At 42.3% G+C, this 27600-nt stretch overlaps 2 protein-coding genes across 3 annotated transcripts in view; both read left to right on the top strand.

Moving 5' to 3' along the window:
• Positions 1-1611: 1611 nt before the first annotated feature.
• Positions 1612-10568, top strand: Slc35g1 (solute carrier family 35 member G1). Its single transcript, XM_048338670.1, has 3 exons — positions 1612-1866; positions 6331-6511; positions 9414-10568. The coding sequence occupies exons 1-3, from the start codon at positions 1680-1682 to the stop codon at positions 10150-10152; spliced, it is 1107 nt and encodes a 368-aa protein (XP_048194627.1). The 5' UTR covers positions 1612-1679; the 3' UTR covers positions 10153-10568.
• The window catches only part of Plce1 (phospholipase C epsilon 1), a 332480-nt gene continuing 306706 nt past the window's right edge, over positions 1827-27600 (top strand). For both annotated transcript variants that reach the window (XM_048338668.1, XM_048338667.1), the window contains exon 1: positions 1827-1866. The gene's annotated coding sequence lies outside the window, so the exon portion shown is untranslated. The remainder of the gene's footprint in view (positions 1867-27600) is intronic.

Raw genomic sequence — 27600 nt, 5'->3', positions numbered from 1 at the left:
CATGAAGCCCTGGGTTTGATTCCTCAGCACCACATAAACAGAAAAAGCCAGAAGTGGCAGTACAGCTCAAGTGGTAGAGTGCTTGCCTTGAGCAAAAAGAAGCCAGGGACAGTGCTCAGGCCCTGAGTTCCAGCCCCAGGACTGGCAAACAACAACAACAACAACAAACCACTCATATACCATGACTAAGTTGATTTCAAATCAGGGATGGTTTAACATAGTAAATCAATAAATGTAATAAACAGGACTCAGAACCAAAATTAACATGCGCATCTGAATTGACACAGAAAAAAACCCTTCAAATACTCTTTTATGTAAGCTCTGAAGAAACTAGGAATAAGAGGAATGTACCTAAACTTAATTTTAAGATATATACATATATGTATATGTATATGGCAAACTTATAACCACTGTGATATTAAATGGAAAAAGATGAAATTATTTTCTCTAAAATCAAGAACATAACAAGTGTGTCCAGTCTCTCCACTCTTCTTTAATGTAGTCCTAGAATTCTTAGCCACAGCAATAAGACAGGAGAAAGAAATAAGATAGATTCAAATAGGGTAAGGAGGGACTTCTGTCAAATTATATTTATTTGCAGATGATATGGTCTTATATTTAACAGCCCCTACAGCCCCTACCAAAAACCTTCTAGATCTGATAAATACCTCCAGGAAGATAACAAGATATAAAATCAACAGTGAATGAATGGTCAACAATGAAGGGTAAAATTAAGATGTCTCTGTAGAATAAGAAGAGAGGGCAGAGGAAGGAATGGGACTGGAGGTACTGAAGATCAATCATGTATGCCTAGTACTTGACGAACATAGGCTCTGCTCCATCTGATAGATGTAGTTTCCCTGGAATTCCACTCTATACTAACTAATTAGTGTTGATATTGGAGCTTGGACTCAGGACCGGGGTATTGTTCCCTAACTTTCTTGCTCAAGGCTGCTGCTCTACCACTTGAGCCACAGTTCCCCTTCTGGCTTTTCTGGGGGGAAAGGGGGAGGGAAGAGGACGGTGCCACTTCTGGGGCTTGAACTCCAGCCTGGGCACCGTCTGTGAGCTTTTACTGCTCCAGGCTGGCACTCTACCACTTGAGCCACAGCTGCACTTGTGGCCTTTCGGTGTTTCATTGAGTAAGAAGAGTCTCACGGACTTTCCTGCCCAGGCTGGCTTCGAACCTCAGCCTTCGATGCTTCACCAGGCACGGCGCCAGGGAAGGTCTCCGGAGGGCCGAGCACGATGCCACCCATTCCGTGAAAGTCAAGGGAAGGCCACAGGCCGGGTGGCGCCGGGGCGGGGAGCCCAGCGTCCCCGCCAGCCGCTGCCAGGCCAGGAGAGGGGGGACCGCTGTGCCTGGGAAGGAGAGCGCCCAGCCGCCAGCCCGTCTAGCCCGACCGCAGCAGAGGGAGGGACGCCTCCTCGCCAGCCGTGGGCACTGCGGCGGACGGGAGAGGCGGCGGAACAGCCCCCAGGGAGCAGGCGGCTGGCGGAGCCCGGGGCAGGAGGGCAGCGGAGGACAGGCGCGCGGTGCCCGGGGAGGCGGAGCGGAGTCCGCGGGGCGCACGCGCATGCGCACGGGCGCCGCCACCGGCCGGAAGAGCAGCGCGGCCCGGCGGCTGGCAGCCGGCGCGCGGGCGCGGGGCGAGCGCGGGGCGAGCGCGGGCTGCGATATGGGGCCCCCGGAGAGCTCCGGAGACGCAGCTGACTTGGAAGTGTCCGGGCTGCGGCTGACGGACCACGCGCCGCCCCCGGAGGTGGACGACGGGCGGGTGGACGCCGAGGCGGCGGCGGACACCCCCGGGCGCCGCAGGTGCTGGCTCTGCGGTTCCGTGCGGTGCGGCTCGAGCGCGGAGCCCGGTGAGTGCGCGGCGCGGGGAGCGCGCGGCGTCGGGGAGCGCCTGGTGGAGGGGAGCGCTTTGGGGTGAGTGCGCGGTGCGGGGAGCGCGCGGGGCGGACCCCGCGCGGGTCTCACCTGGGGCGATCCGGAGGGGTGGGGAGCGTGGTGCGGGAGGAGATGTCTCTTCTAACCCGGGTGCCCACCGGGCGCCTCTATCCCCTAGTGGGCTGCGAAGCCGGTGCCAGGACAAGGTGGGGTGGTGGTGGTGGAGTTTGTTTTAGAATTTGCCACCCTTCTGGGAGTCCTAAGCCCGCGGGGGTCACTAGCCCCGCGTGGCGTGCGGGACCTGGAAGCCACGTGGCTGTTGAAGGTGGGAGGTCGCCCAGAGAGGCCAGGCCCGCGGAAAGGAAGACCTTAAGCCCTGTGCACGCAGCCCGGTGGCTCCTCTTGAGCAAGTTGAGAAAAGCAGGGACTCTTTAGAAAAAGCGTAGGCCCCCCCGCCCCCCAGCCCCGCGTCGTGGAATCTTGGAGAGATGCAGTGGAGTGGGCTCCTAAGGTTTGGGAGACACTTTGGGGCTCTTCAACAGTGTAGAAACTGATAGAAAAACAGGGCATGCTTCGTTGGGATTTCCATGCCCCATCCCCAAAGCCAGGACCCTCTCCTCTGACAGAGGCTTGGGGCATTTGTATAACTTTTTTCCCCCCTTACTGGTCTCAAGAACGGCCTCCTGTGGGCTAGACAGGGCAGGTCGAGGCAGCACCTGGGGAAAGGATCTCAGCTTTCCAGAGTCCCACCCTAGGGCACTTTCTATTGGAACAGCTTCCTAAAAGGAAGCCTATGGAGATCTATCTGCCTTAAAGGTTAAGCTTTATATTTGCACGATCATTCCCTGATCTCCTCCCTTGAGTCTGTCCCTGGGGATTCCTAGGCCTCTCACCTCACCTCACTTTCCCCTCCCTCTCTATACACTTTCCCATTTGAACACACTGAAGCCTAGGAAGATGGTTCTTGCTGCATTTCTGACCTAAATGGGAATGGAAATGATGAGATTTGTGATGGTTTGTGTATAGGCTAGTGTCTCCGGGGAATTACTCCAAACTGGGTAGATCAGGCTGGTGGCGCTTGAGAAGGTCACTTTTCACCGTCTTACTCTGGGGCCGAATGTCCTTGCAAACTCTCAGTTGCCCTTTGGGCATTCACAAGGAAAACTGTACACTAGATATAGGACTTGGCAAAATGACCAACCTGTGTGAGTGAAACTAAGAATCTGTGTCCTTTAAATTCAAGATGTTTTCAGATGGTTATCAGATAACATTATAGGGGGGAAAAGCATCTATAAAAACACTGAACTTCTGTTCTCATGGAACACTTTGGTAATCTGATTTTAGGCGTTTTTTTGTTTTGTTTTGTTTTTCATAAATGTATACCAGGCTGGCCTTGAAGTCAGGTTCCTCCTGCTTCAGCCTCCCAACTGCTTACAGGCATTACAGGCATATGCTTCCAGGCCTGGCTTTTAGACTCTTGATTTAAGTGGTTAATTTTAGCAAAACTCAATTTAATATTTAGGTTTGAACTGGTATCCTTTTCTTACATTCTGGGATGATCTTGACAGGACAGCTTTTTAAAGGCATTTATTTGGTTCCTTCAGTAACAGTGTGAATCTTAGACTGAAGCAAGAAGTGGCAGTCCGAACTTCACAGTCTCCTTCAGGGAGTGGGCTCTGCAGACTAGCAGTGGCCTTTAAATTAATGGAGCTTTCACAAGCCACACATACAGCTTTTGAAGACCTAGCATAGGACTTGGAAAGTGATTTTTTTTTTTTTTTTTTGCCAGTCCTGGGCCTTGGACTCAGGGCCCGAGCACCTTCCCTGGCTTCTTCCCGCTCAAGGCTAGCACTCTGCCACTTGAGCCATAGCGCCGCTTCTGGCCGTTTTCTGTATACGTGGTGCTGGGGAATCGAACCTAGGGCCTCGTGTATCCGAGGCAGGCACTCTTGCCGCTAGGCTATATCCCCAGCCCTGGAAAGTGATTTTTTGTGTGTGTGTTTCTCAGGTGATTCTAAATTCCAGCCATATTTGTGAACCACCAGCTTAAAGCAGAGGGTAGAGAAACTGAGCACATTAAAAGTGTTCTTTGGAAAAACCTAATGGCGGCCACTTACTCAATTTGAATTATTTAGAGGCTCCATGTGGTTAGCTACAAACATGGAAATGCCTTACACTAACAGCTACCTCTTTGTGTTATCCCACTTCCTTCCTCATCTCCACTGAATTTGAAATTATTTCTAGAGGCTGAAATTTCCTTGAAAAGAACCATCCTTGCCCTCATTAACAAGTAATAAGGGTCAGCTAGACCCTCTAACATCCATCCCGTTCTTATCAGGAAACATGAGCTTTAAGTACTTAAAGGCACACACAAAAAAAGATGTGTGTATGTGTAAAAAATGTTTGCTCTCAAGGAAAAGATCATCACAGCCAAAGGTATCAAATTATATTTTAAAAGAGCTAAAATATCATGTTAAGTTGAAAATATTTCTGGAGAAAAATTTTTAAAAATGAGTTTAGATGGAAGGAGATCCTTGAATAATAGACAAGGAGATGTTTTCTGTCTTCAATCTTCCCTGTTCTTTCTGAGGGTGGAGGTTCTGTGTATGATTTGGGCTTCTCCTAAGAACAGTTGTTGTATTTGGACATGAATTCTGAAATTTCAGAAGCCAGATTCTGATGCCGACCACGGCCATGGCCTGTATTTTGTGGTTCTTCACTTGGAAGTCCTACAAAACTTCATTCTCGAGGCCTCAGTGGCCATGTGCGCTTTGCTTCTGCAGCGTTTGAGCACCTGGACGCAGGGCAACATGTAGAGAGTTCTGGCACCTGGTATGGGGTGAGTGCTAGCTGTGTAGCAGCCTCTCCAGCTGTTTCCTCTAGAGCAGGGAGTAGGGATACCCCTGAAGAAAGTGGGATCTGTGACTGTACAGGTCAGGCTGTACGCTGCCCCAGGAAGACCTCTTTAGCACACGTTGGTCGTGGTTTGTACTCCCTTGTGGGCAAAGGTACCTAAATGACAGGACTATGTTGAAATGTATTACCTGATGTAACATTTGTCAGAGGGGAAAAAAACAACAACAGAATTATGCAATCCTGTTCTATAGCAGAGTAGCACATTGTACATTCCTACATTGGAGCAACAGTCTTAGTTTTCCAGCAAATTGCACATGTTCACCTCCCCTTCGAACCCACAGAGCCAGTTGTGTTTTCTTCTTTTCCTATTGCAAATTTGGGAAAAGAGGCAGGCAAAGAAGCATCTATTTATCTTCAGTGTGTGGCTGTGTTTTTAGGGAGTTCTCTGCTCATTCTCTTCCGTTTTTCTCTCCTCTCAATAACAAGAGAATTGAGTCTGCTAGCAGGTTCCTACTCGTATGAGAGGACCGAGGAAAAGGCCAAACAAAAGATTCATGCCCACACAGGTTGTCATTAATAGGTTGAATACTTGTGGCCCTGGTGAAAGCACTGGCTTCCTGGTTCGCATCAAGTCAAGAAGGATAAGATGCGGCCAATCTATACAAGGAGCATAGGAGTCAGATTGCTGCTTTACTCTCCTCTGGGAAGATGCGTTGTGAGCCATGAAAAGTGAAGTCAAGATTTGATTCACAGTTCATGATTACACAACCAAAAACCTTCTCAGATTGTGTTGGTGCCAGTAACATTAGGCCCTTGAGTCTCTCTGTGAATTTCTCTCCTATATTTTTATTCACAAAGCATTTATTCAAGGTACCAGCCATGAACAAGACAGGTGAGGCTGCCGCCCAGAAGAAACTCAGAGAGTCAACAAATGACCAGGTCACGCAGTTATAAACTACTTTCCAGTAAAAATAAAATAAAATAGAAAAAGAAGGCTTTCTTCAGAAAGCCAGAGTTTCCAGTGAGATGTAGTTTTTTGGAAAGTAATTTTTTGTGGGGTTGATACTGTGGCTTGAGCTTGAACTCTTGCTTGGCTTTTAGCTCAAGGCTAGTGTGTGCCACTTAAGCCCCAGCTCTACTTCCAGCTTTTTGCTGTCTGCCTGGGCTGACTTCAAACCATGATCTTCAGATCTCAGTCTCCTATGTAGCTAGGATTATAGGTGTGAGCCACTGGCTCCTGGTCACGAAGTGTTTTTCCACAAGTATTTCTTAAAATTTTCTTTCACCATTTTTGGCAAGCTTCCTACCGCTTGACTTGTTGAGGGATAATTCTTCAGTGAATTGAAGGAAATCTGGTTTATAGGGTGAAATAACATTTTTCAAGTGCAGGTTTAAATTGTCCTTGACTATGACGTTTATCTTTGCTAGGAGAAATAGACACTGTCTAGACGAGGGATACACTCAGGCCATTGTCATGATCTGCCAGCCACTGCCACCGTGCCACTATTTCTCTCGGTTTCTAAGGGAAAGTTATGAAACGTGCACTTGGAAGCAAGGACTAACCAGAATTTAATCTTTTTCAGAAGCCAAGAAGAAAGCACCCTGTCCTGGACTTGGCTTGTTTTACACATTATTGTCTGCCTTCCTTTTCTCAGTGGCCTCTTTATTTGTTAAAAAAGTGCAAGACGTCCATGCTGTAGAAATTAGTGCATTTCGATGTGTGTTCCAAATGCTAGTTATTATCCCTTGCTTAATATACAGAAAGTAAGTATTTCTTAACTGCGAAGTAGAAGACATAAATAAATGTGTGCAAATCTTTTGAACTGCCTTAATTATTTTTGCTCTATGATATCCTGGTTTACCATAGACTTAGCAGTGTCGGTGGCCCTTGGCTTTGATTAATGAACAGTCGCAAGGTTCTAGCCACAAGGGAAAGTTTCTACTATCAGGACATGCTATATACCCTCCAAAGAATGAGAAAGCGGTTTAGTTATTTGCTACTCCTGTTTTGAGAGTTTTCCCCTTAGCTTGTACCTCTTCTCCTCTTTCCTTTGGCATGACTAGCACTTGGGAGAAAAAAAAGTAAAATGAAAGGAAGTAGTGCATATAGTGTCAGAGATTGAAGTGGGGCAGGCAGCTATCACTAGGGCAGACAGAGGTAAGATTCAGATTCAATTTTTTTTTGGTGCTGGTGCTAGGATTTGAACTCAGGGTCTGGGTACTATTCCTTAGCTTTTTCAAAACTCAAAGCTACTGCTCTACTATTTGAGCCACCATTCCACTAACAACTTTTGGGTGGTTAATTGAAGATCTGAGTGTCATGTATTTTCCTGCCTAGGCTGGCTTTCCCCTGGCTGGCTTTGAAGTGTGATCCTCAGATCTCAGCCTTCTTGGCAGCTAGGATTACAGGTGTGAGCCGCTGGGTCTCAACTACGATGCCTTTTTGATGACTTTGCATGCTCAGTTTCCTCCTTTGTTAACTGGAGACATTGGTACTCTTTGGACTCTGGTCTACCATGTGGTCGCAAGGGTCATTTTTTGAATTATTCTATGGCAGAGTGCATTGTGTAGAATGTAAAAACATATGAACACCACCTTTATTCTCCTCTCACCCTTCTCCCCAACCTTACCGTACTTTTCTTTCCCTGTGCAATCCACTACTCTCTCTGGGTTAAAACCATGCCTCTCCCCACCATTATAACCCCTACATCAGTGTACTTTAAATCCTTGAAGGGAAACTGGTTGAGTCCCTAATGGCTGTCTGGCTCTTTCTTTGGGCATAGGTGCTCAACCCCCAAATTAAAAGTTTCAGTTGGCTGGGCACTGGTGGCTCACGTCTGTAATCCTAGCTACTCAGGATGCTGAGATCTGAGAATTGTGGTTCCATGCCAGCCTGAGCAGGAACGTCCATGAGACTTTTATCACCAATTAATCTCCAGAAAATGGGGAGTAGAGCTATAGCTCAAAGTGGTAGAGTACTGGCTTTGTGAGTTTTTAAAAAGCTCAGGGACTGTGCCCAGGCCTTGAGTTCAAAAAGTTTTAGCTGGGTGCTGGTGGCTCATGCCTATAATCCCAGATACTCATAGAGGCTGAGATCTGAGGATGGCAGTTCAAAGTCAGCCACACCAGGAAAGTCCATGATATTCTTATCTCCAATAAACTACTTAGAATAAGCCAGAAGTGGCACTATGGCTCAAGTGGGAGAGCACTAGCTTTGAGCACAGAGAGGTTCAAGGACAGAGCCCAGACTCTGAGTTCAAGCCCCAGGACTGGTTAAAAAAAAAAAAAGAAAGAAAAGAAAAGTTTCAGTTGCTCGCCACTGAAGTCTCCATGTATCTCATTACATAATTCAGAGTCACAGAGAATAGGAATTGGTAGAAAAAGTTAAAATCTGCTAAGATTGTCAGAAAATTCCTCAAGTGTGAACAGGTCATGGTAGTTTAGGAGATCCTGGTAAGACTTCAGAAATTCCTAGCGTGGCAACAGAACATGAAGGCTAATAGAACTATCTTCCCCATTATGGAATAAAAGTAGAATACAATAGAAGAGTTTTCTTAAAGTTCTTGGTCCTAATCAGTTTTGATACCTAGCTTCCCAACACAGATCCAAAGATCTGCCTGTGCCTGCCTTTTCTTTCTTTATTTTCTTCCCCTATCTCTTTCTGTCTGTCTGTCTCTCTTTTGTGCTGATCCTGAGGCTTGAATTCAGAGCCTGGGTACTTGTCCCTGAGCTTTTTGCTCAAAGCCAGTGCTCTACCACTTGAACCACAGCTCCACTTCCAGCTTTTTGGGTGATTAATTGGAGGTAAGAGTCTCACAGACTTTGCTGCCTGGGCTGACTTTGAACCTGATCCTTAGATCTCAGGCCTGAGCCACTGATGCCTGGCTGTAGTTTTATTTCTAATCTACACTTCAAGGGGTATCTGCCTAGGGACCAGATGGTACTGTAATGAAGGCAGGCCCTGCACAAATCAGAGCTGTACCTGAGAATTTATAGAGTAGGTACTTAATAAATACTTAATTGAAAAAAATTTAGAGCAATAATTACACTTGTCAAACCACTACATATTTTCAGTGTGTTTTAACTTTCTCCTCATGAGAACATTGAAAAAAGTTCTTACTTTTAGTGACGAAAGTGAACTTTAACCTTGCTTCAGCTTTTATAGAACAACTTGGGACATTGAGAACTTTCTGCACACTAGCCAGAATCAAATTTCCTCATACAACACTGCTAAATCTTGAAATTGTATTTACTATAAAAATAACACATTGTCATCTTAGAAAACCTGGGGAGAATCAAAAGGAAAATTATGTGAGTCTCCCTATTAAAGTATAACTACTCTTATCATTAGTCTATTTTCCTTTTGGTCTTTTCTTTATTTCCCCCAAGCATAGTATCTACCTACACATGTGGAAAACTGTGTGCTTATTTACTGATTTACAGTTATGTGGATTTTTTGCTCATACTGTGAACACTTAAAATGACATTAGCTATACTTAGAAAGTATTTTTAAAAGGTATGCAATACTCTGATGCCAATGTTATAATTAATTTATTATTCCCATTTTTTATGTTTAGAACTTTTGAAATACTGTTGAATTAAACATTTTGACTTATAAACAAATACTAAGTTGGTTTAATATGTCTTTCTTCGTTTGCATTTACAGATCTGGTTTTATAGGCCCAAAAGATCAGCAACTTTTCCTCCTTCTCAGAGGAGTGCTTGGTTCTACTGCCATGATCCTTATGTACTATGCTTTCCAGACAACATCCCTCGCAGATGCCACAGTCATCGCCTTTAGCTGTCCAGTGTTTACGTCGCTATTTGCTTGCATATTTCTCAAGGAAAAGTATAGCCTTTGGGATGCTTTCTTCACCTTGTTCGCCATCACTGGAGTGATCCTTATTGTGAGGCCGCCATTTTTGTTTGGTTCCAGTACTGCAGGGGTAGAAAAAAACTACTCTGTCCACCTTAAAGGGACCTTTGCAGCCATTGGACATGCTGTGCTGGCGGCGATGACTATAGTTATCCTGAGGAAAATGGGAAAATCTGTGGACTACTTTCTCAGCATTTGGTATTATGTCATCCTTGGCCTTCTTGAAAGCATCATTGTCCTCTTTATACTTGGGGAGTGGAGTCTTCCTCACTGTGGGCTGGACAGATTGTTTCTCATATTAATCGGGCTCCTAGGTTTGGGGGGTCAGATATTTATGACAAAAGCACTTCAAATAGAAAAAGCAGGACCCGTAGCAATGACGAAGACAATGGATGTGGTCTTTGCTTTTATCTTTCAGATTATTTTCTTCAATGATGTGCCCACCTGGTGGACAGTGGGTGGCGCTCTCTGTGTCGTAGCCAGTAGTACTGGAGCAGCTCTTCGGAAATGGCTCCAGAGTTCCAAATGAATCATCATGGTTGAGATATAGAGATTTTTTTTTTCCCAAGTACACCATCACTCAGTTTAGACACATCACGCATGGACATATGCGCGCACACACACACATACACACACACAAACCTACACACCTGAAAAGTCTGCATTTATTCGTTGATGTTTGATAAATTTTATAAGCTATCATTTTTAATGTGTATGTTTAATTAGAATAGCCAGTCTGTTTGATCTGGCAAATTTTTGGGGTAGCTTTTGGTTTTGCTTTGGTTTTCTTTTGTTGTTGTGAGGCATAAGCAAGAGAAGAGCTCATCTGAAGAATGCAACATTTTTTATGACTCTAATATACATAATTTTTAATGTATTTTTTGGTATAGATGAGATATGGGTATGGGAAATTTTACATATTCTTTTTTTCTTTTATTATTATTTTTTTTTGGGGGGGGGTGCCATTGCTGGGGCTTGAACTCAGGGCCCGGGCGCTTTCTCTTAGCTTTTTTGCTGAAGGATAACACTCTGCCACTTGAGCCACAGCTCTACTTCTGGCTTCTTGGTGGTTAATTGGAGATAAGAGTCTCTTCTCTGAACCATAAACCTTTAGACTTCAGCCTTCTGAGTGGCTAGGATTACTTTCATAAGCCACCAGTGCCTGGGTTTTTTGGTTTGTTTCATTTTCTTTTTTGAGACAGCTTTTCCTTATATAGTCCAGGTTGGCCTTGAACTCATAATACTGCCTCAGCCTCCTGAGAGCTGGAATTAAGGGTATGCACCACCACACCCAACTTAGATACTCATTTACTAGTGTAGAACCTAAGAAACCTATTGAAAATGCTGCTATAACTAGTATTATGTTAACCATTCATTTGCAACATAATTCCATTTAGTATGCCAAAGCTGAAACTTGGTATAGGTGCCTACTTACTGCTGTTTATTAACTTATTGGTATAGTACTATACCAATGAATCAGCCTTATTTTTAAGGATTTTTATAAATGATTATCATACTTTTAACTCATTTGTGCCTTTTTGTTTTGATGCTGGAATTTTTATAAGTAACCTATTGAAAAAGCTTTTAAATTGCCATTTTTGTGTTTCAGTTCTCTGTTTCAGTGGTATTGACAATGGAAGCTGTTTTGTAATTTGAATATTCTGTTACACTGAAACTGTGTTCGCTTTTGTGTTGTTTTTTTTTTTTAACATTCCAAGATTTCCAATTTTTAAATCACAGGATAGAAATCTTGGCATGATCGGTGTGCATATTTTTATCTTGAAGTTTTCTCCTCACTTAAATGTGATTTTTCTATAAATTTTCAGTGAATTTTTAGTGTGATGCCAGGTAATTTTCTCAGGATTTTATTAAGTTGAACCATAGGAAATTGCCGAAATGTGTTACCATATTCACTTATCAAACCCATGGATCCACCAGGTAGCTTCCTTACCCATTAAAACACTCAAAGAACTTTGGACTATTTTTAAAATAACTTTTTAAAAGTACAGTTCTGCTATTAAACATACCATAGTAATAAAACTCACATATTATGTTAAATGTAAAGACTTGTTAATCCACAGTTGATTGACTTTCATAGTTTTTTGTGTAAGAAAAACAATCTGGTAACTTCTAATAGTGCAGCATGGTTTTGATGATCAGGGGCCACCATGATGAATTGAGACCATATGTTCCTTAACTTGGAGCATCATCGGCCAGTACTTTGCTGAGAGAACATGGAGCCTAGGTAAGAATGGAACAGAAGATTAGTCAGTGCATGGGGTATGCATTCTTTTGATTGTTGGTTATAATGAACCCTTTACTAATGAGGCCTTAATGGCCTCTAACTCTGTCAGACACAGCATCTGTCACTATCTCAGTCTGCAGAGTTTCTCTTCCTAAAAATTCTTCCAAAGAAAGGAACTGCCTTAATGGACTTATAGGTCTTGTTGAGAAAGGATCTTTTCCAATGGTTTCAAGCAACAAATCCTAAATAAAAGCTATTTAAGTGAGTCATCCCAATCATACTTTAACCTAACTTACAGTGTGGGAATACAGACTTGTAAAAACAACCTTCTGCAAATGTCTTAGATAATTGTAGAATCAACAGCAGTTTACAGTTCTCATGTGTCTTAGAAATCATCTTATAGGAGCTCTGCTCCATAGATAGGGATGGCGGAAGGAGATCTGCCCTGCCCAACCTGGGTTTCTATGGTATTCTTGGTTCCATGGTAAAATGTAGAAAAGGAATAGTCCTAGAACTACATAAGGTGGCTTAACTCTAATTTTCTTTCCTGCTCAAAGAGTCTCTGCAACATTAGAAGTTAAATCTCATACCTGTGTATGAATATGTTTTGTATCAACAATGTGGCTTAAGGACTTGAATGCCACAATATATGACTGAAGTTGGAGAAAATGTTTCTTTTTCCAACCTTTACAGGGTCTGATTCTTAAATACCTATAATAGCCAAGATATATACAAGGCTATGTATTATAACCATTATGGTGTATATATTTTGCAAAGACTGTAGTTTCTATATCTTGAGAGGAAAATATTTTCATAACTTGTTTTTGTTTTATAAGTAGTAATAAAGTAAAAAAGTTATGTTGGTTTTTCTGATTATGGAAATGTCTTAATCCAATGCAACTTTCTTTTTCAACCATGTGTTTCAAAATTCACTTTATGTAAGAGATTGACATCTAGCCATTTAGCTGGGATGTAAGGCTTGATACTGTCTCCAAAATAAAGGCATTAATCTGTTCCAAAGAGGCATCCATTTTTCAAGACCCTCAGGGCCTGAGGGGCAGCTTTAAACATTGTACTTTTTGTTCTGGTAACTGCTGTGTTATTAAACCTGGAACTATCTTCTTCCTGTCTAGTGGCTCCATTATTTCCTCATCACTTCCATTGCTGCCATTTTAGTATAAAACTTATCTTACATCTTGTTTCTTACAACTCTATTCTAATTGGAGTGTCTTCTAGGCTCTCTTATGCTAGGGCCACATTAATCTTCCCAAAGCCCTGGTTTAAATTTTTTTTGTTGTTGTTATTATTGCTATAGAGGTGATATACCAAGGGGTTACCATGTCAGAAGTCAGGTAATGAGCACATTTCTTTTGGGACATTGTTACCACTTCCCTCTCCCCCAGTTTTTTCTTCCAGTCCATACTCGCAAGTTATGTAATTCATTTTCACCATAGTATCTACTGAGTAACGCTGATGCACTTGTTCATGCTGTATCACTCCATTTTTTGTACCCTCCCTTACCTCCCAAAGACATAAAAATGAACAAACAAGCTAGACACTGGTGGCTCACACCTGTAATCCTAGCTGTTCAGGAGGCTGAGATCTAAGGATCAAGTTTTGAATCCAGCCCAGGCAAGAAAGTCTGTAAGATGCTTATCTCCAATAAACTACTCAGAAAATGCCAGAAGTGGCACTGTGGCTCAAGTTTTAGAGCTCTAGCCTTGAGCACAAAGAGACTCAAGGACAGAGGCCAGGCCCTGAATTCAAGCCCGAGCATTGGCAAAAAATGGATAAACAACAGAAAAAAAAATAACCTTGTTTATATTTCCTGGAGGTTCATTTCTATAAAAGTTATTTTATATGATTGGAGACAGAGGTGTTCCACTCCTGAGAGTCTCCTTCCAAATTATTCATTAGTCTCGTTCCTACTTCTCTAATCCAGTTACCCACATCTCAACATAAATTTGATTCTTGGATCAGCCTTTCCACTCTCACTTGTCAGAAGATTCCTTTCTCTTCCCTGCCTTCCTCACCATATCATATTTGCCCCATGCAGACTGATAACCTTCAGTGACTCAACTGCAGTTTTTTTCCTCCATCATCTGTAGCTTCTCACCCAGGAGTCCATCTTGGAGCAAGGGACAGAGCACAGGGCAAGAGTCCAAATGTGGTTTCAGTGTGGTTTTGTTACTTTCCCGCTAAGCTAATCACTTAATATACCTGGGCTACTTGATTTTTCATTTGTTAAATAGAATGCTATTTGCCCAACTCATCCTACAAATGAGTGCCATAGAACTGTAGGCCAAAAAAGATACAAAAAATCCATTTGGTATTAAACTAATATTGTAGAGTTTGCTCTCTCAATCTCCCAGGGTCCTTACGACTGAGCAGCCTCACTCTAGACTAGAGCATCTTTCAGAATGCAAGCTCCACTCCCTTCCATCCCCGAAGCAAGCACAGGACTTTTGCTGGGCAGGTTTCATTGCATGGAGGGCTGCTGAGTATCACTCCTTTTATTCATAGCAGACCCCATCTTTCCAGTTAGCATTGTGCTTGGCTCTGATTGGGGAATGTTTCCCATACACTACACTGAGTATATCTAGAGCTTTTTAGCTGTTTGCCAGGTAAGTATAATTGGTATTTCTAGGGTAATCTAGTAGCAAGAGAGCCAGATTTCCTTGTTACTACCCTGGCTTCTAATTTAAGTGTGTGTGTATCTGTGGTCAGTAGTAGGCATTAGAATTGGATTCATTGGGGGTTATTTGCACACTTGAAGCCTGGACACTATTCCAAGCATGCTTCTCAGTGGCCTTTTTGTTCCTTCCATCAAATGTAATGCAGTTTCCATATTTGTTTAGAATTTTTCAAGGTCACTACCAGGTACTGTCTATGATTCACAAAGATCCATCTATGTTTTAGCTTATTTGAACATGAAAATTGGGACTAGACTTGGAAAACTTTGTAGAGAAACCATGAACCTTGGCAATGCCATTCTCTTGAAATTGGGGGAGGGGTGGGCTTTATGGTGGGAGGGTAAAGAGCATGTATGTCTGCTATCAAAAAAGGACAGGAAGGGTTGTGCCACAGCTGCCCAGTCCATAGGACAAGATTCCACTAGGTTCAGGAAAGAAAGAGCCTGGATCTTCACTAAGCCTCCAGGACTCTGGTAACCACCCAGGATTAATCCCAGTTAAGCCTAGTCATGGAGCAGAGGAAGTCGCAAGGCTAAGAACACACAGAATCACACTTCAGCAGAGATAAGCACAGGCAGGAGAAAAGGTGTGCAGGGCGCGTCATGCAACACCAACTTTGCCGTGCCAAGGTCAAGAACACGACGGTGCCAGCAGCTGGGAACTTGCCAGCTATGAAACTTGTTTCTGAGTCTGTGAATACTTGACCTTTCTTACAGATTTTCCTAGGTGTTCTAGAACATGGTTTGAAGATTAAATTATATGAGCCAAAGACCTATCAGAGAGGTAAAACATACCTAGTGAATGCTAGAGTCCTGTATGGGGTTTTCTGTGAGTTTAGCAGGTGTTACTATGATAATATTAAAACTGAATTCAGGGGCTGGGGATATGGCCTAGTGGCAAGAGTGCTTGCCTTATATACATGAGGCCCTGGGTTCGATTCACCAGCACCACATATACAGAAAATGGCCAGAAGTGGCGCTGTGGCTCAAGTGGCAGAGTGCTAGCCTTGAGCAAGAAGAAGCCAGGGACAGTGCTCAGGCCCTGAGCCAAGCCCCGGGACTGGCCAAAAAGAAAAAGAAAAAATACTGAATTCAAAGCACATAACCAGATTTGGGATGGACTAGACTTTTTGTCTTGTGTGATTCCCTTTTGGAATCTAACTGTGTTGATGTAAGGAAGCCGGGACCACTTGGAGAGTCCTGTAGGGAGAGGAACGGAGGCAGGAACAGAGGCCTCAGGCCTCACCCTCGGGTCCAGGGACACTGTCACTGCCAGCCCACCTCAGCGTGGCAGCCATGTGAGTGTGCATGTTGGAGAGGGTTCTCCAGCCCTCAGTGACAAGCCTTGACTCACCTTGTGGCCTCTGCTCAAATTGCGGATCTGTGAGGGAAAAAATAAAAAGATGATTATGAAACACTAAAGTCAGGCACTGGTGGCTCAAGCCTGTACTCCTAGCTACTCAGCAAGCTGCGATCTGAGGATACCAATTCAACATAAGAGACAAAAATCAACAAAAAGGACAATTTCACAGGCCTCTGCCTAAGATAAAGTTGGCAAAAATAAAATATACAGGGCATAAGAACAATAAAGTGTAATGAAATGATCTAAACCAACTGGTCTCAAGGTGTGGTCTATAGTCTTTAAGACCCTTTTTAGGGCTTACAACATAACAGTTGTTTTGATAATAATGCTAAGAATGTTATTAGTCTGTTCAATGGTCTCTCATAAGTATACAATAGACTTTTCTAGAGGCTACAAGACTTGAGATACCACAATAGCTGAAAAAGAAGATCAAGGAAGCTAGCTGTCATCTAATGAGAGATTATATATGTATATATACATATCATACATATGTGCATATATGTGTGTCTATCATCTGTCTGATGTGCCATGTACTGAGTAATTTTTTAGAGTAAATGGGTCTAAAAACAGTATCGGGACTGGTGATATACTGAGTAATAGAGCACTTGCATAGATACATGTAATCCTGAAAAAAAAAGATATATTTATTTGACTTGAAACCATAAAGAAGAAAGACTAGGCCTATCATCAAACCTTTGGGCTTCGTGATGTTCTGACAGACTAAAGCACAACTAAAATCAGTTTATAAATTGGAAATACCTTTGATGTACTGTTCCATTTTAGATTTGTAAAGTTAAACTAATCTGTAGAAGAGTTCCAAATTATCTACCCCAAACAAAGCAAAGGAACAGCAAGCACTACAACTGGCCTATGGCCAGGGAGTCGTAGAAAACTGTCTCTGATGTCTTTTTTTTTTGGGGGGGGGGGATTGTCCTTTAGAAAGTCAGACAACTTTGATACTTTGTAGCTCTGAATGTGGACATTGGTACAACTTTTATGAAAGGCAATTTAGAAAATATCAAATGTATATTCTTTTTGTTTTGGCCAGTCTTGGGGCTTCAATTCCAGGCCTGGGTGCTGTCCCTAAGCTTTCGTGCTCAAGGCTAGCACTCTACCACTTTTGTGGTTAATTGGAGATAAGAATCTTATGGACTTTCCTGTCTGGACTGGCTTTGAACCATGATCCTCAGATCTGAGCTGAGTAGCTAGGATTATTACAGGCTTGAGCCGCCAGCACCTGGCCAAATTTACACTCTTACTCAGAAATTCATGTTTTCATGCAAAAAAGGCTGTGCATATTGCAGCCTTATTTGTAATAGGAAAACAACCGAACAACTGGTCATGGTACAAGGATGAAGTCAAATATAATGCAATTTCAAATAAATAAGGACAAGGAAAGTTTCCACACATGGGTGTGGCATAACCTGCAAGACTCCTGAGTGGAAAGGGCAAGGTTCTTGTCGAGGAAGAGTATGTGCTCATTTGTGTGAGAATGGGGTATGTCAGGAGGAAACTGGAGAAAGTGTCAACTTTGGCTGCCTTTGAGGAGAGGAATTTGGCAGCCTGAGGGCAGACTAAGAGGAGACTTTTCACTAAGTCCTCTTTATACTTTAAAATTTAGACTATATGGGTACATAACCCAATCAAAAATAAAATCCCAAAATGATTTGGTTTCAAAAGAAAGGAGAAAGGATAGAGTCATGAGAGAGATAGAGATCCACATACACACATAGAGATGCTTATTGCTTTAATCTGGACCCTCCCTGCTCTCCTTCCTTATTTCTTTTCTGTTGTTTTCTCTTCTGCCTCATTTAGTCTACAGTCTTCATTCTACATGCTTCACAACTGAAGAAAAATACAAAAGCAAATATGTTTCCTTTTTTTTTTTTTTGGCCAGTCCTGGGGCTTGAACTCGGGGCCTGAGCACTGTCTCTGGCTTCTTTTTGCTCCTGGCTAGCACTCTACACTTGAGCCACAACCCCCTTTCATGGCTTTTTCTATATATGTGGTGCTGAGGAATTGAACCCAGGGCTTCCTATATACGAGCCAAGCACTCTACCACTAGGCCATATTCCCAGCCCACGTTTCTGTTTCCACGATCCCATAAAGCATTGAGTCAAATGTTTGCGTATGTGTTTGTGTTACTGGGGTTTGAACTCGGCCTGCAGCTTGTTCAGCTGGCACTCTATCCCTCAAGCTATTCCTCCAGCTCTGCTTTTTTTTTTTTTTTCCCCCAGTCCTGGGCCTTGAACTCAGGGCCTAAGCACTGTCCCTGGCTTCCTTTGTGCTCAAGGCTAGCACTCTGCCACTTGAGCCACAGCACCACTTCTGGCCATTTTCTATTTATGTGGTGCTGAAGAATCGAACCCAGGGCTTCATGTATACGAGGCAAGCACTCTTGCCACTAGGCCACATCCCCAGCTCCCAGCCCTGCTTTTTTTTTAAATTGAGGTCTCCAAGCAGGAAAAACATCCACATACACAGAAATGAATCTTGTCTATTCAGCCATCACTTCTTTAGATATTCCAAGATCATTCTACTGGTGCACAAAAGCCACGAACCAATCAGCCTAGTAAGGCAGAAAGCAGGAGAGATGCACCAAGATGCTATGTTCCTAGCTTTTCTCCTTCAAGTGCTCCTAATAGCTAAGAAGAGTCTGTCGGCGTGGCAAGAGCAGAGGGGCAATAACCACTGCCCTTTCCTGTGGCTTTCCTGTGTCAACCACTGTCCTGCTTTTCCTGCTCTGGCTCCTTCAGTCCTTGGAACAACCTTGTTTTGTGATTTTTGTTTTCAAATTTTATTATTGAGGAAGTCGAGGCTTGGACAAATGACTTGTCCAAGGCCACATCAGTGATGCCGATCACAGCCTGAGTCATTCAGGTAAGAGTTCAGTTCTTACAGTGCCGGACTGTCAGGCTTCAAGCCCTCTGCCGAGGCTGCCACTCTACGACTCGCTGTAAGCCTGAGGCCAGCCACTGCAAGCCCAAAACTTCCTCAAGGTTCCACACTGTTTTTCAATTCATGAATTTTCTTTTGCATCATGACTAATCATTATCTATATATTTTAGTGTGAAGATATTAATCTAAATTGCTCGTTCAAAGTACTTAAATTTTTATTACACAAATCATTGGTGCCCTAGAAGATATGCTGTATGATCTCAGACTTTGCATACATGTTGGCTTAAGAGACTTTTGAGCTCCATTAGAAAAATAAAAGAAAGCAAAACCTAGCATGGCGCTGATGGCTCACACCTGTAATCATACCTATTCAGGAGGCTGCGATCTGAGGATTGCCATTCAAGGCCAATCAAGGCAGGAAAGTCTGTGAGATTCTTATCTCCAATAAACTACTCAGAAAAGTCTGGGGGGCTGGGAATATGGCTTAGCAGTAGAGTGCTTGCCTATCATGCATGAAGCCCTGGGTTCGGTTCTTCAGCACCACATAAACAGAGAAGGCCAGAAGTGGCGCTGTGGCACAAGGGGTAGAGTGCTAGCCTTGAGCAAAAAGAAGCCAGGGATAGTGCCCAGGCCCTGAGTTCCAAGCCCCAGGATTGGCAAAAAACAACGACAAAAAAACAAAAATAAACAAAAAAACTGGAAGTGGTGCTGTGGCTCAAGTAGTAGAGTGCTAGCCTTGAGCAAAAGAAGCTCAAGGACAGAGCCCATGACCAGAGTTCAAGCCCAAGGATTCACAAACAAACCAAACAGCAACAACAAAAAGCAAAACAGCAAGAAACAAGCCATGGCCCAATGAGTTCTCATACCATGGAACATTATATTATAGGATGAACATCCCTTGCTTTTCATATTATGCTATCTTCATATTATCAAGTGGCCCTATAAATAGAACTTGGTTCCTCATATAGCATGAGTACAGAAGAGAATGAAAAGTAGAATCAAGAGGTTGAGTACCTGGTTCTCTTATCTATTAAATTTTCATGATTTATGAATAAAATTAGTATTATTCCATAATTAGACTCTTCATATTTGGTTACTCAGGCTTTTCTAACATTCCTCGTTCCCTTTCTTTTGAGATAAGATCCCAGAGAAATTATGATAGCTGCTATAATGGACAATCCTCCAAAGCTCAGAGGCTTAAAAAAATAAAGCTGTTTCTTATTTTCATCACAGTTTGATATAAGTTGTCATCTCTGTGTGTCTCTCTTTAAATGGTGACTCAGATTTCCAGGTTCTTACGTTTCATAATCTTAACTTTAAAATATATATGTATGTATAATTTTATTATTATTAAGGCGTTGTACAGAGGGGTTATTATTTCATAAGTCAAATAATGAATTTCTTTCCTCTTTTTGAACAATATCATTCCTTCCTTTGCTTTCCCCTAGTTATCCCTTCCAATCTTTGCCCACAAGTTATACAGGTCATTTTCTCCATACTGTATGCTGAAAAGCATGATTACATTTGGTCACTCTTCCAACTTTTTTTTTTTTTTTTTTTGGTCATGGGGCTTGAACTCAGGGCATGGGCACTGTCCCTGAGCTCATTTGCTCAAGACTAGTTGAGCCCCAGTACTACTTCTGGTTTTTGAATGGTTAATTGGAGATAGAAGTCTCAGGGGAACTTTTCTGCCCAGGTTGGCTTTGAACCATGGTCCTCAGATCTCAGCCTCCTGAGTAGCTAGGATAACAGGCGTGAGTCACCGGCCTTCCAACATTTTTTAAACATGTAGCCTCACTTACACCCACACAGGCTTGAATATGGAGATCATTTTGATTGTAATCCAACTGAAAACAAAAATATGGGAAATAAGGTTTTCTTTCTTAAAAAAATATTTTTATTATGAAGGTGATGTTCAAGGGGTTACAGCTACACAGGTAAGCAATGAGTACATTTCTTTTTGAACAGCATCACCTCTTCCCTTGTTTTCTCTCTTATTTTCCCTCCTGAACCCCTCCCCCTCAAGTTGCGTAGTTCATTTTCAACATAGTTTCTGGCAATTATCACTGCTGAATTCGTTGTGTTCAGAGAAACAAAAAGAAAACAGGATTTGGTGAACATATAGCATTGCTCCTGCCATAAGCCTCTTTTGGGGAACTGCCCTCACCTAATTCCTTGTAGCTTTGGCGGAGCTGGCAGGGACAAATTCCACCCAAGACAAGTTACAAGTCGGTAGGTTCATGACCTGAGCTCGGAACGTCAGATTTATTCTCTCTCTTTGTAACTTGAATCTTGGGCAGAGTTATAAGGGTAGAAGGATGGTGCCCCACAGAGCAACCCTGTGGCAGTGCCCACAGAGATGGGTGCTGGCTGTCATCTTATGGTTCCACTAGACCTCGTCTCTCTTCGTGTCTAGTTACCTAGCTCTTCTTTCAAGTCTTTGAGAGTCCCGCTATCCTTCCCATTCATCCCCTATTTGTGATTAAGTTAGAATTCATTCCTGTTACTTGCACCCAGGATATCTTAATTGGCTCCTAATATTTACCACACATATACTGACTGACCAGATGTCTTTTCTCTTCATGTCTTGTCCTGGAACTCTGATACTTTTAAAGGAGATGCCTCCCCTTGGAGTTACAATGGGGTGTCAGGGTAAACTTTGCCAGATGGTATCTACCTTATTATTTGCTGTCTTTAACTCTAAGTACATGAAAAAAGCAAGCAACAGTTCGAAGCAGATGTTTAAGGTCAGATAAGTGCTAACAAATGGCAACATCAGCAAAGAGATGGGCAATCAAGCCATACATATCCAAGAGTGACTGGTGAAGAAAGATCCAAGACAACAACTTTCTCTTTCTGTTTTTGGTACTGGGATTTGAACTCAGGACCTCATGCTTGCTACGCAAGTGCCCTACTAATAAAGCATACCTTTGCACTGTTTACTTTTGGGGTAGGTTCTTACTTCCTGACCAGGTTGAACACCTGGGCTGTGTTCCAACTGTTTCAGGTTTCCTGTAGTAGCTGGGATGATAGACATACGAGACCTAGCCCAGCTTCTTCCTGCTGAGATGGATGGAGCCTTGCAGACGTTTTAGCCCAAGCTGACCTGGAACTTCACTCCTCCCAATCTCAGCCTCCCATGTAGCTTGGGATAGCAGAAGTACCTCATTGCTCCCAGCTGTGGGACCTCATGAGCTTCTTTGGGTTGGGCTGAAACTACAATCTTTCCATTAGATAGATAGATAGATAGATAGATAGATAGATAGATAGATAGATAGATAGACAGACAGATAGATAGACAGACAGACAGATAGATATGAAGTTGATCTTCAAAAGCTCAAACTCTAGGACCTGGTGGGAGATTCCATTCTTTTCATCTGCTCCAGATACTTCTTTTTCTAATTTCTCACACTTCATTTCTAATGCCCTTTTTTTCTATATCTAAACATGTTGAGATATCTACTATCTTGAAACCCAATAAAAACCAAATGAGCCCTTCTCTTCTTTAAGCCCAACATTTGTTCTCAGCCTTGCTCTTCCCATCAGGCTAGAACCCAGGTTTGCCTCACTTTCTTCTCCTCCCATCCTCTCCTCAACTGACTGCTTATATAAATCCACCTGCTTTCTTTTCCTTGCTTGATTCACCCCAGTGATGTTCTCAGGCCATGTACTCAGGGAAGGTAACCCCAGCCTCACCTTAGGGATGGGGCTAAGGTTGGGGTAGCTTTTAATTATTCTGTAAACCATCCATGCTAATTTCTAGGTCAGTGATTGGGCTTAGAAAGAGACTGAGATGAGCATACATCTGAAGGCAACACTTTGGGAAAGATTTTCTTGTTCTTACATGGAGGATCTGATAAGAATTATTTTTTCCTTCAGAGTAGACATGTAGCTCAGCAGTAGAATACTTGAGCATGCACAAGGTTCTGTATTCCATTCCCAGCAACGTTGAATAAATAAAATAAGTTATTTTTGCTTGGGCAAAGAAGTGATATTCAGAGCTGCTGCAGGCTGTTGTAACCATAAAGATGTATAGCCAAAGGCATCTCCACTGATAAAGTTCTGGTACTAACAGAAATAGTTCACAGTTGCAAGTTAGCAATCAGTTATTGGAGAAATATAGTTATTTCTTCCCAGAATTCAAGGTAACAATGATCTATTGTTAAAGCTTTACTTTTCAATTAAAATATTCTTTACTAATTCTACAAAAGCATTTTTTTTCTGGTCATAGGGTTTGAACTCAGGGCCTGGGTGCTGTCTCTGAGCTCTTTTGCTCAAGGCTAGCACTCTATCACTTTGAGCCATAGCTCCCCTTCTGGTGTTTGAATGGTTAACTGGAGATAAGAGTCTCACAGGGACTTTCTGCCTGGGTTAGCTTTGAATCCTGATCCTCAGATCTCAGCCTCCCAAGTATCTAGGATTTACAGGTGTGAGCCACTGGTGCCTGGCTCAAAAGCATTATTTTTAAACCCTTTCCCCCCCCCTTTTGACAAATTAACAGTATTTTAGTTATAGTATGTGACATGGCCAGTTGAAAGGATATTTTGAAAGTTTAATCATTTGAACACCACATTATGTGAAAAACTAAGCAGGCCAATGAGTCCCTTCTACATAACAATGTGTCACTTGTGAGCTGAAAAGCCCTGGAGTCCGTTAATGAGCACCAGGCAATACTGTAGTCATGGCTCCTCATCATTCCATTCAAGGTTCTGTGCACTGTTCCAAGCATGGTCCTTCCAAAAGGCTGCCTGGAAGCTTGGTTTATGACTTTTCAGCAAAGATAACAGTACTATTCCAACAAAAAAGCTTTTTAACATTCAGGAATCATTAACAGGAAAGTGCTTTGAATGAAGTAGGTTAACAAAGAATGTTGGATTGGATGTTTGCCTGAACTATATACTTGGAGGAAAAATGCTGACTTCTTTAGTTGGGAGTTTGGCTTACCACTAGATGTCGCTACAATCAGACATTATTTTATAAAAATTTAAAAATGAGTTCACTGAGAAAGCCAACTACCCTTCTGAATCTAAATGGCTTGGGTTCTTCTTAAGAAAGCACAATAGGCAATAAATGTTAATGGAGTGAATTATGGAAGACTCAATGTATATGAATTTTTCTGCCTTGAAATCTGAGTTCTCTGATAGGAGTGTCAAAGTCTTAAGTTTGCAACATAAAAAAATATTTAAAATGATCAGACAAAAAATAGAAGGAAACAACTCGATCTGAAGTACATGCAAGGAGAAGGGGTGAAAGGGGTGAAGCAACTCAGCCACACACATGCATCAGATCTGTGCCAGGTACTAGGCTAGGTTATCACGGGGAAGTGTGGTTCCCAGGCTCGATGGGAAACTAAAGCAGGACGTTTTGTTCTGTTCTTCATGGGAGAAATGGGGGGAGAGGGTATTTCCTGGCACCAGAAATACATAACAGTTCTAAAATCAGAATGAAGGGCCTGAGAAACAATTGCCACCACCTCTTCCTTAATATGATCTCAGGGCCTTATGTTCTTGCTTGTTTTTTCCACTCACTGTTGGGCCCTACCACTTGAGCCACGCCTCTAGTTGTGGCTTTTTGCTGGTTAATCAGAGATAAGAGTCTCATGGATTTGTCTTCCTAGAGTGGCTTCAAACCATGATCATCAGCGTTCAGCACCTGGGTAGCCAGGATTATAGGTGCAAGCCACATCTTACCACTTGAGCCTTTTTGCTTATCTGTTTGTTTTTCACACTGAGGCTGGCTAATTTTGCTTGGGCTAACCTTGAAGCACAGAACCATAGTCTTCCTACTCCAGAGTAGCTGTGGTTAATTACAAGCGTGTGCCATTGCCTGGCTCTCTTTTCCTTTCCTTTTTCTGTTTTTCCTTCTTTCTTTTCTTTTCTTTCTTTGTGTCTTTCTCCCTTTCTAAACTGAGACCAACTGCATATCATACAAAGAGATTAGAAAGAAAGTATATAAACATGGCAAACTATTCAAAGATTTGAGGCAATACACACACACACACATACACACACACACAAACACACACACACAAACACGGTTTGGATACTTAAGCGAAAGTATCTTTTCTTATTCAAATCCTCTCAAGAGCCCAGTGAGGCAAAGGTATTTCTAATTCCCATTTTTTTTGGCCAGTCCCGGGGCTTGGACTCAGGGCCTGAGCACTGTCCCTGGCTTCTTTTTTTTTTGCTCAAGGCTAGCACTCTGCCACTTGAGCCACAGCGCCACTTCTGGCCATTTTCTGTATATGTGGTGCTGGGGAATCGAACCCAGGGCCTCATGTATATGAGGCAGGCACTCTTGCCACTAGGCCATATCCCCAGCCCTCTAATTCCCATTTTTAAAGATGAAACATCTGAGAAAGGTGGGAATGAAGGATGAGAAGTTAAAATAACGAATCCAAGATCACCCAGTTAATAAGTGGTAAAATTGGGGTTCAAAATGAGGGCTGCTATGCCGTGTTTTTGTTTTTTTTTTAATTTAAATTAAACTTTTTTCTTTATTGTCAAAGTGTGATCTTCTATGCTCTTTTCATCATTCATTAGCCAAGGCAACTGGCTCTAGTCAGGGTCTGATTACAATAAAATCTGAGATCCATGTTGTTTATGTTGGTTTTTCCACCAGTTACTCATTTAAATTTGTGTGTTTGTGTGCATGTGTGTATGTGTGTGTGTGTATACATGCACATGGTGCTGGGGTGAAGCCAGGGCCGTGCTCACAGTAGGCAAGTGCTCTACCATTGAGCTATAGCCCCCAGCTCCCAATCGCTCCCATAAAAAGGTCTTAGTTACTGAACTATTCATTTGAACAAGGTGCTTTACTTTGTGTTAGGAAAAGGGAATGACTACAATATAAAGGCAAGAAAATTGGCTGCCATTTTTGTTTTGGTGGTCGTAGGGTTTGAACTCAAGGTCCTGGGCTCTATCATCTGAACCATGCTCTGTCTCACCCCTCCCCCTCCCATTCTTGGCTGTCTTCAAAGAATTTATAACTGACTAGGAAGAGAGCTGGGGCATTTGGAGATGAAAGGGAAGAAGGATAAGGAAGGCCACCTAGTGGCTATTTTTTGCCTCTACACAGCTTAGGAGGTTTTGGGGAAAACAGAAGGAATTGAGGAGTAGATAGATGCTGAGGGGAATGTGTGAGATTCCCTAATAGGACTAGAGATATGAGAGATATTGCAGGATCCTTCTTTCCATGTGTCACAATTAATGGTACTCATTTTCTCAGATTTTTCCAAAAATAAAGTTTACCTCTGCCTAGTGCTCAAACTTGGAAGATTCTCAGTATGGAATTGTTTCTTGAAATGCTGTCATTACATTTTTTTTTATTGTATCACAAAAATAGGTAAGCTTGGGCTGGGAATGTGACTTAGTGGTAGAGTGCTTGTCTAGCATTCATGAAGCCCTGGGTTCAATTCCTCAGTACCATATAAACAGAAAAAGCTGGAAGTGGCGCTGTGGCTCAAGTGGTAGAGTGCTAGCCTTGAGGAAAAGAAGCACAGGGACAAAGCCCAAGCCCTGAGTTCAAGCCCCAGGATTGGCAAAAGAAAAGATAGATAAACAATCACACTATCTAAAGGGAAGGGGCTGATGCTGGTTTAACTTCCAATGTTAATTACTTAAGAAATTTGATTTTTCTTAAATAAGCAAATGAGAAATATCATCAGAACTTCAAAATTTGGAATTCTTACATAAACATAATATTATGGATGTCTGTATCTGTTAGGGATGTCTGTATTTTCAAGGTACTGGGATATGTTACTCTAACCTGTGCTTTTATTTGGAACAATGTCATCTGCCTGATTTCTGGGTTTTTGAAAAATTAGCATGTGGACATCCACCACACCTCTCCACTTAAAAAAATATTTTGGTAAATTATTTTGTTGTTTTTGTGTTCAGACACCCTCCCTGAGTCATTCCATCTTGTCCTTGGCAAGGTAAGTAAATCTGGTTGAGTGTTAATTATCAATTCCTCAGACTCAAAATTTCTCCCACATACTTTGCCCAGAAGCAGGTAGAAGATACTCTGGAAAAATTACAAGATAACTATTTCAAAGTCAAGGCCTATACAACTAGCAAATTTCCTCAGTGGCCCTCAAAAGTTGTGAAACCCCATTATTAAAACTCAAAATAAATAAGAAATGTTCCCTAAATAGAAAACACAAATGACTTATAAATATAGGGAAATTTTTGACTTTGTTATAACGAAAAGTAGAATAATGAAGTAGTGAGTTCTTTTTTACTTCACATCAACATTTAGGAGGATTTTTTTGGTTTTTGTTTTCAACAATATCCAATACTGGACTCAATTTGAGCTTTTCAGTGGTTATCTAGGGATAAGAGTCTCATGGACTTTTCTGCCCAGGCTGGCTTTCAACCTCAATCCTCAGGACTAGTCTCTCCTGAGTAGCTAGGATTGTAGGAGTGGGCCACCAGCACCTGGATTTTGCTAGAAGCCCTAGGCCTAAGAACAAAATTACATGTTGACTTTTTGTATTGCTTTTAGAAATATAATTTATTACAACAAATTATTCTCATCTCACCTGAAACTTCATTCAAATCTGGAAAATCCAGCAGACTCCCAGAACTCCCTCAGTTTCACAGCTATTTCTTCTCATATTCACTGTGCCCTGTCAGGTGGGTGGAAACCCGTTCAAAATCTAATGGCACCCTCTCCATCTTGTGGTGTGGCTTGAGCTAGCCAAGATTTGATGTGGAAACCAATGGCTTTCAAAAACTCTAGGAACATTTCTTAAAATATTCTTGTTCTAAAAAATCAT

This window comes from Perognathus longimembris, chromosome 2 (assembly GCF_023159225.1).
Source record: "Perognathus longimembris pacificus isolate PPM17 chromosome 2, ASM2315922v1, whole genome shotgun sequence".
Taxonomy (NCBI): domain Eukaryota; kingdom Metazoa; phylum Chordata; class Mammalia; order Rodentia; family Heteromyidae; genus Perognathus; species Perognathus longimembris.
Note: the sequence above shows the minus strand (reverse complement) of the source record. Positions and strands in the feature narration are given on the sequence as shown.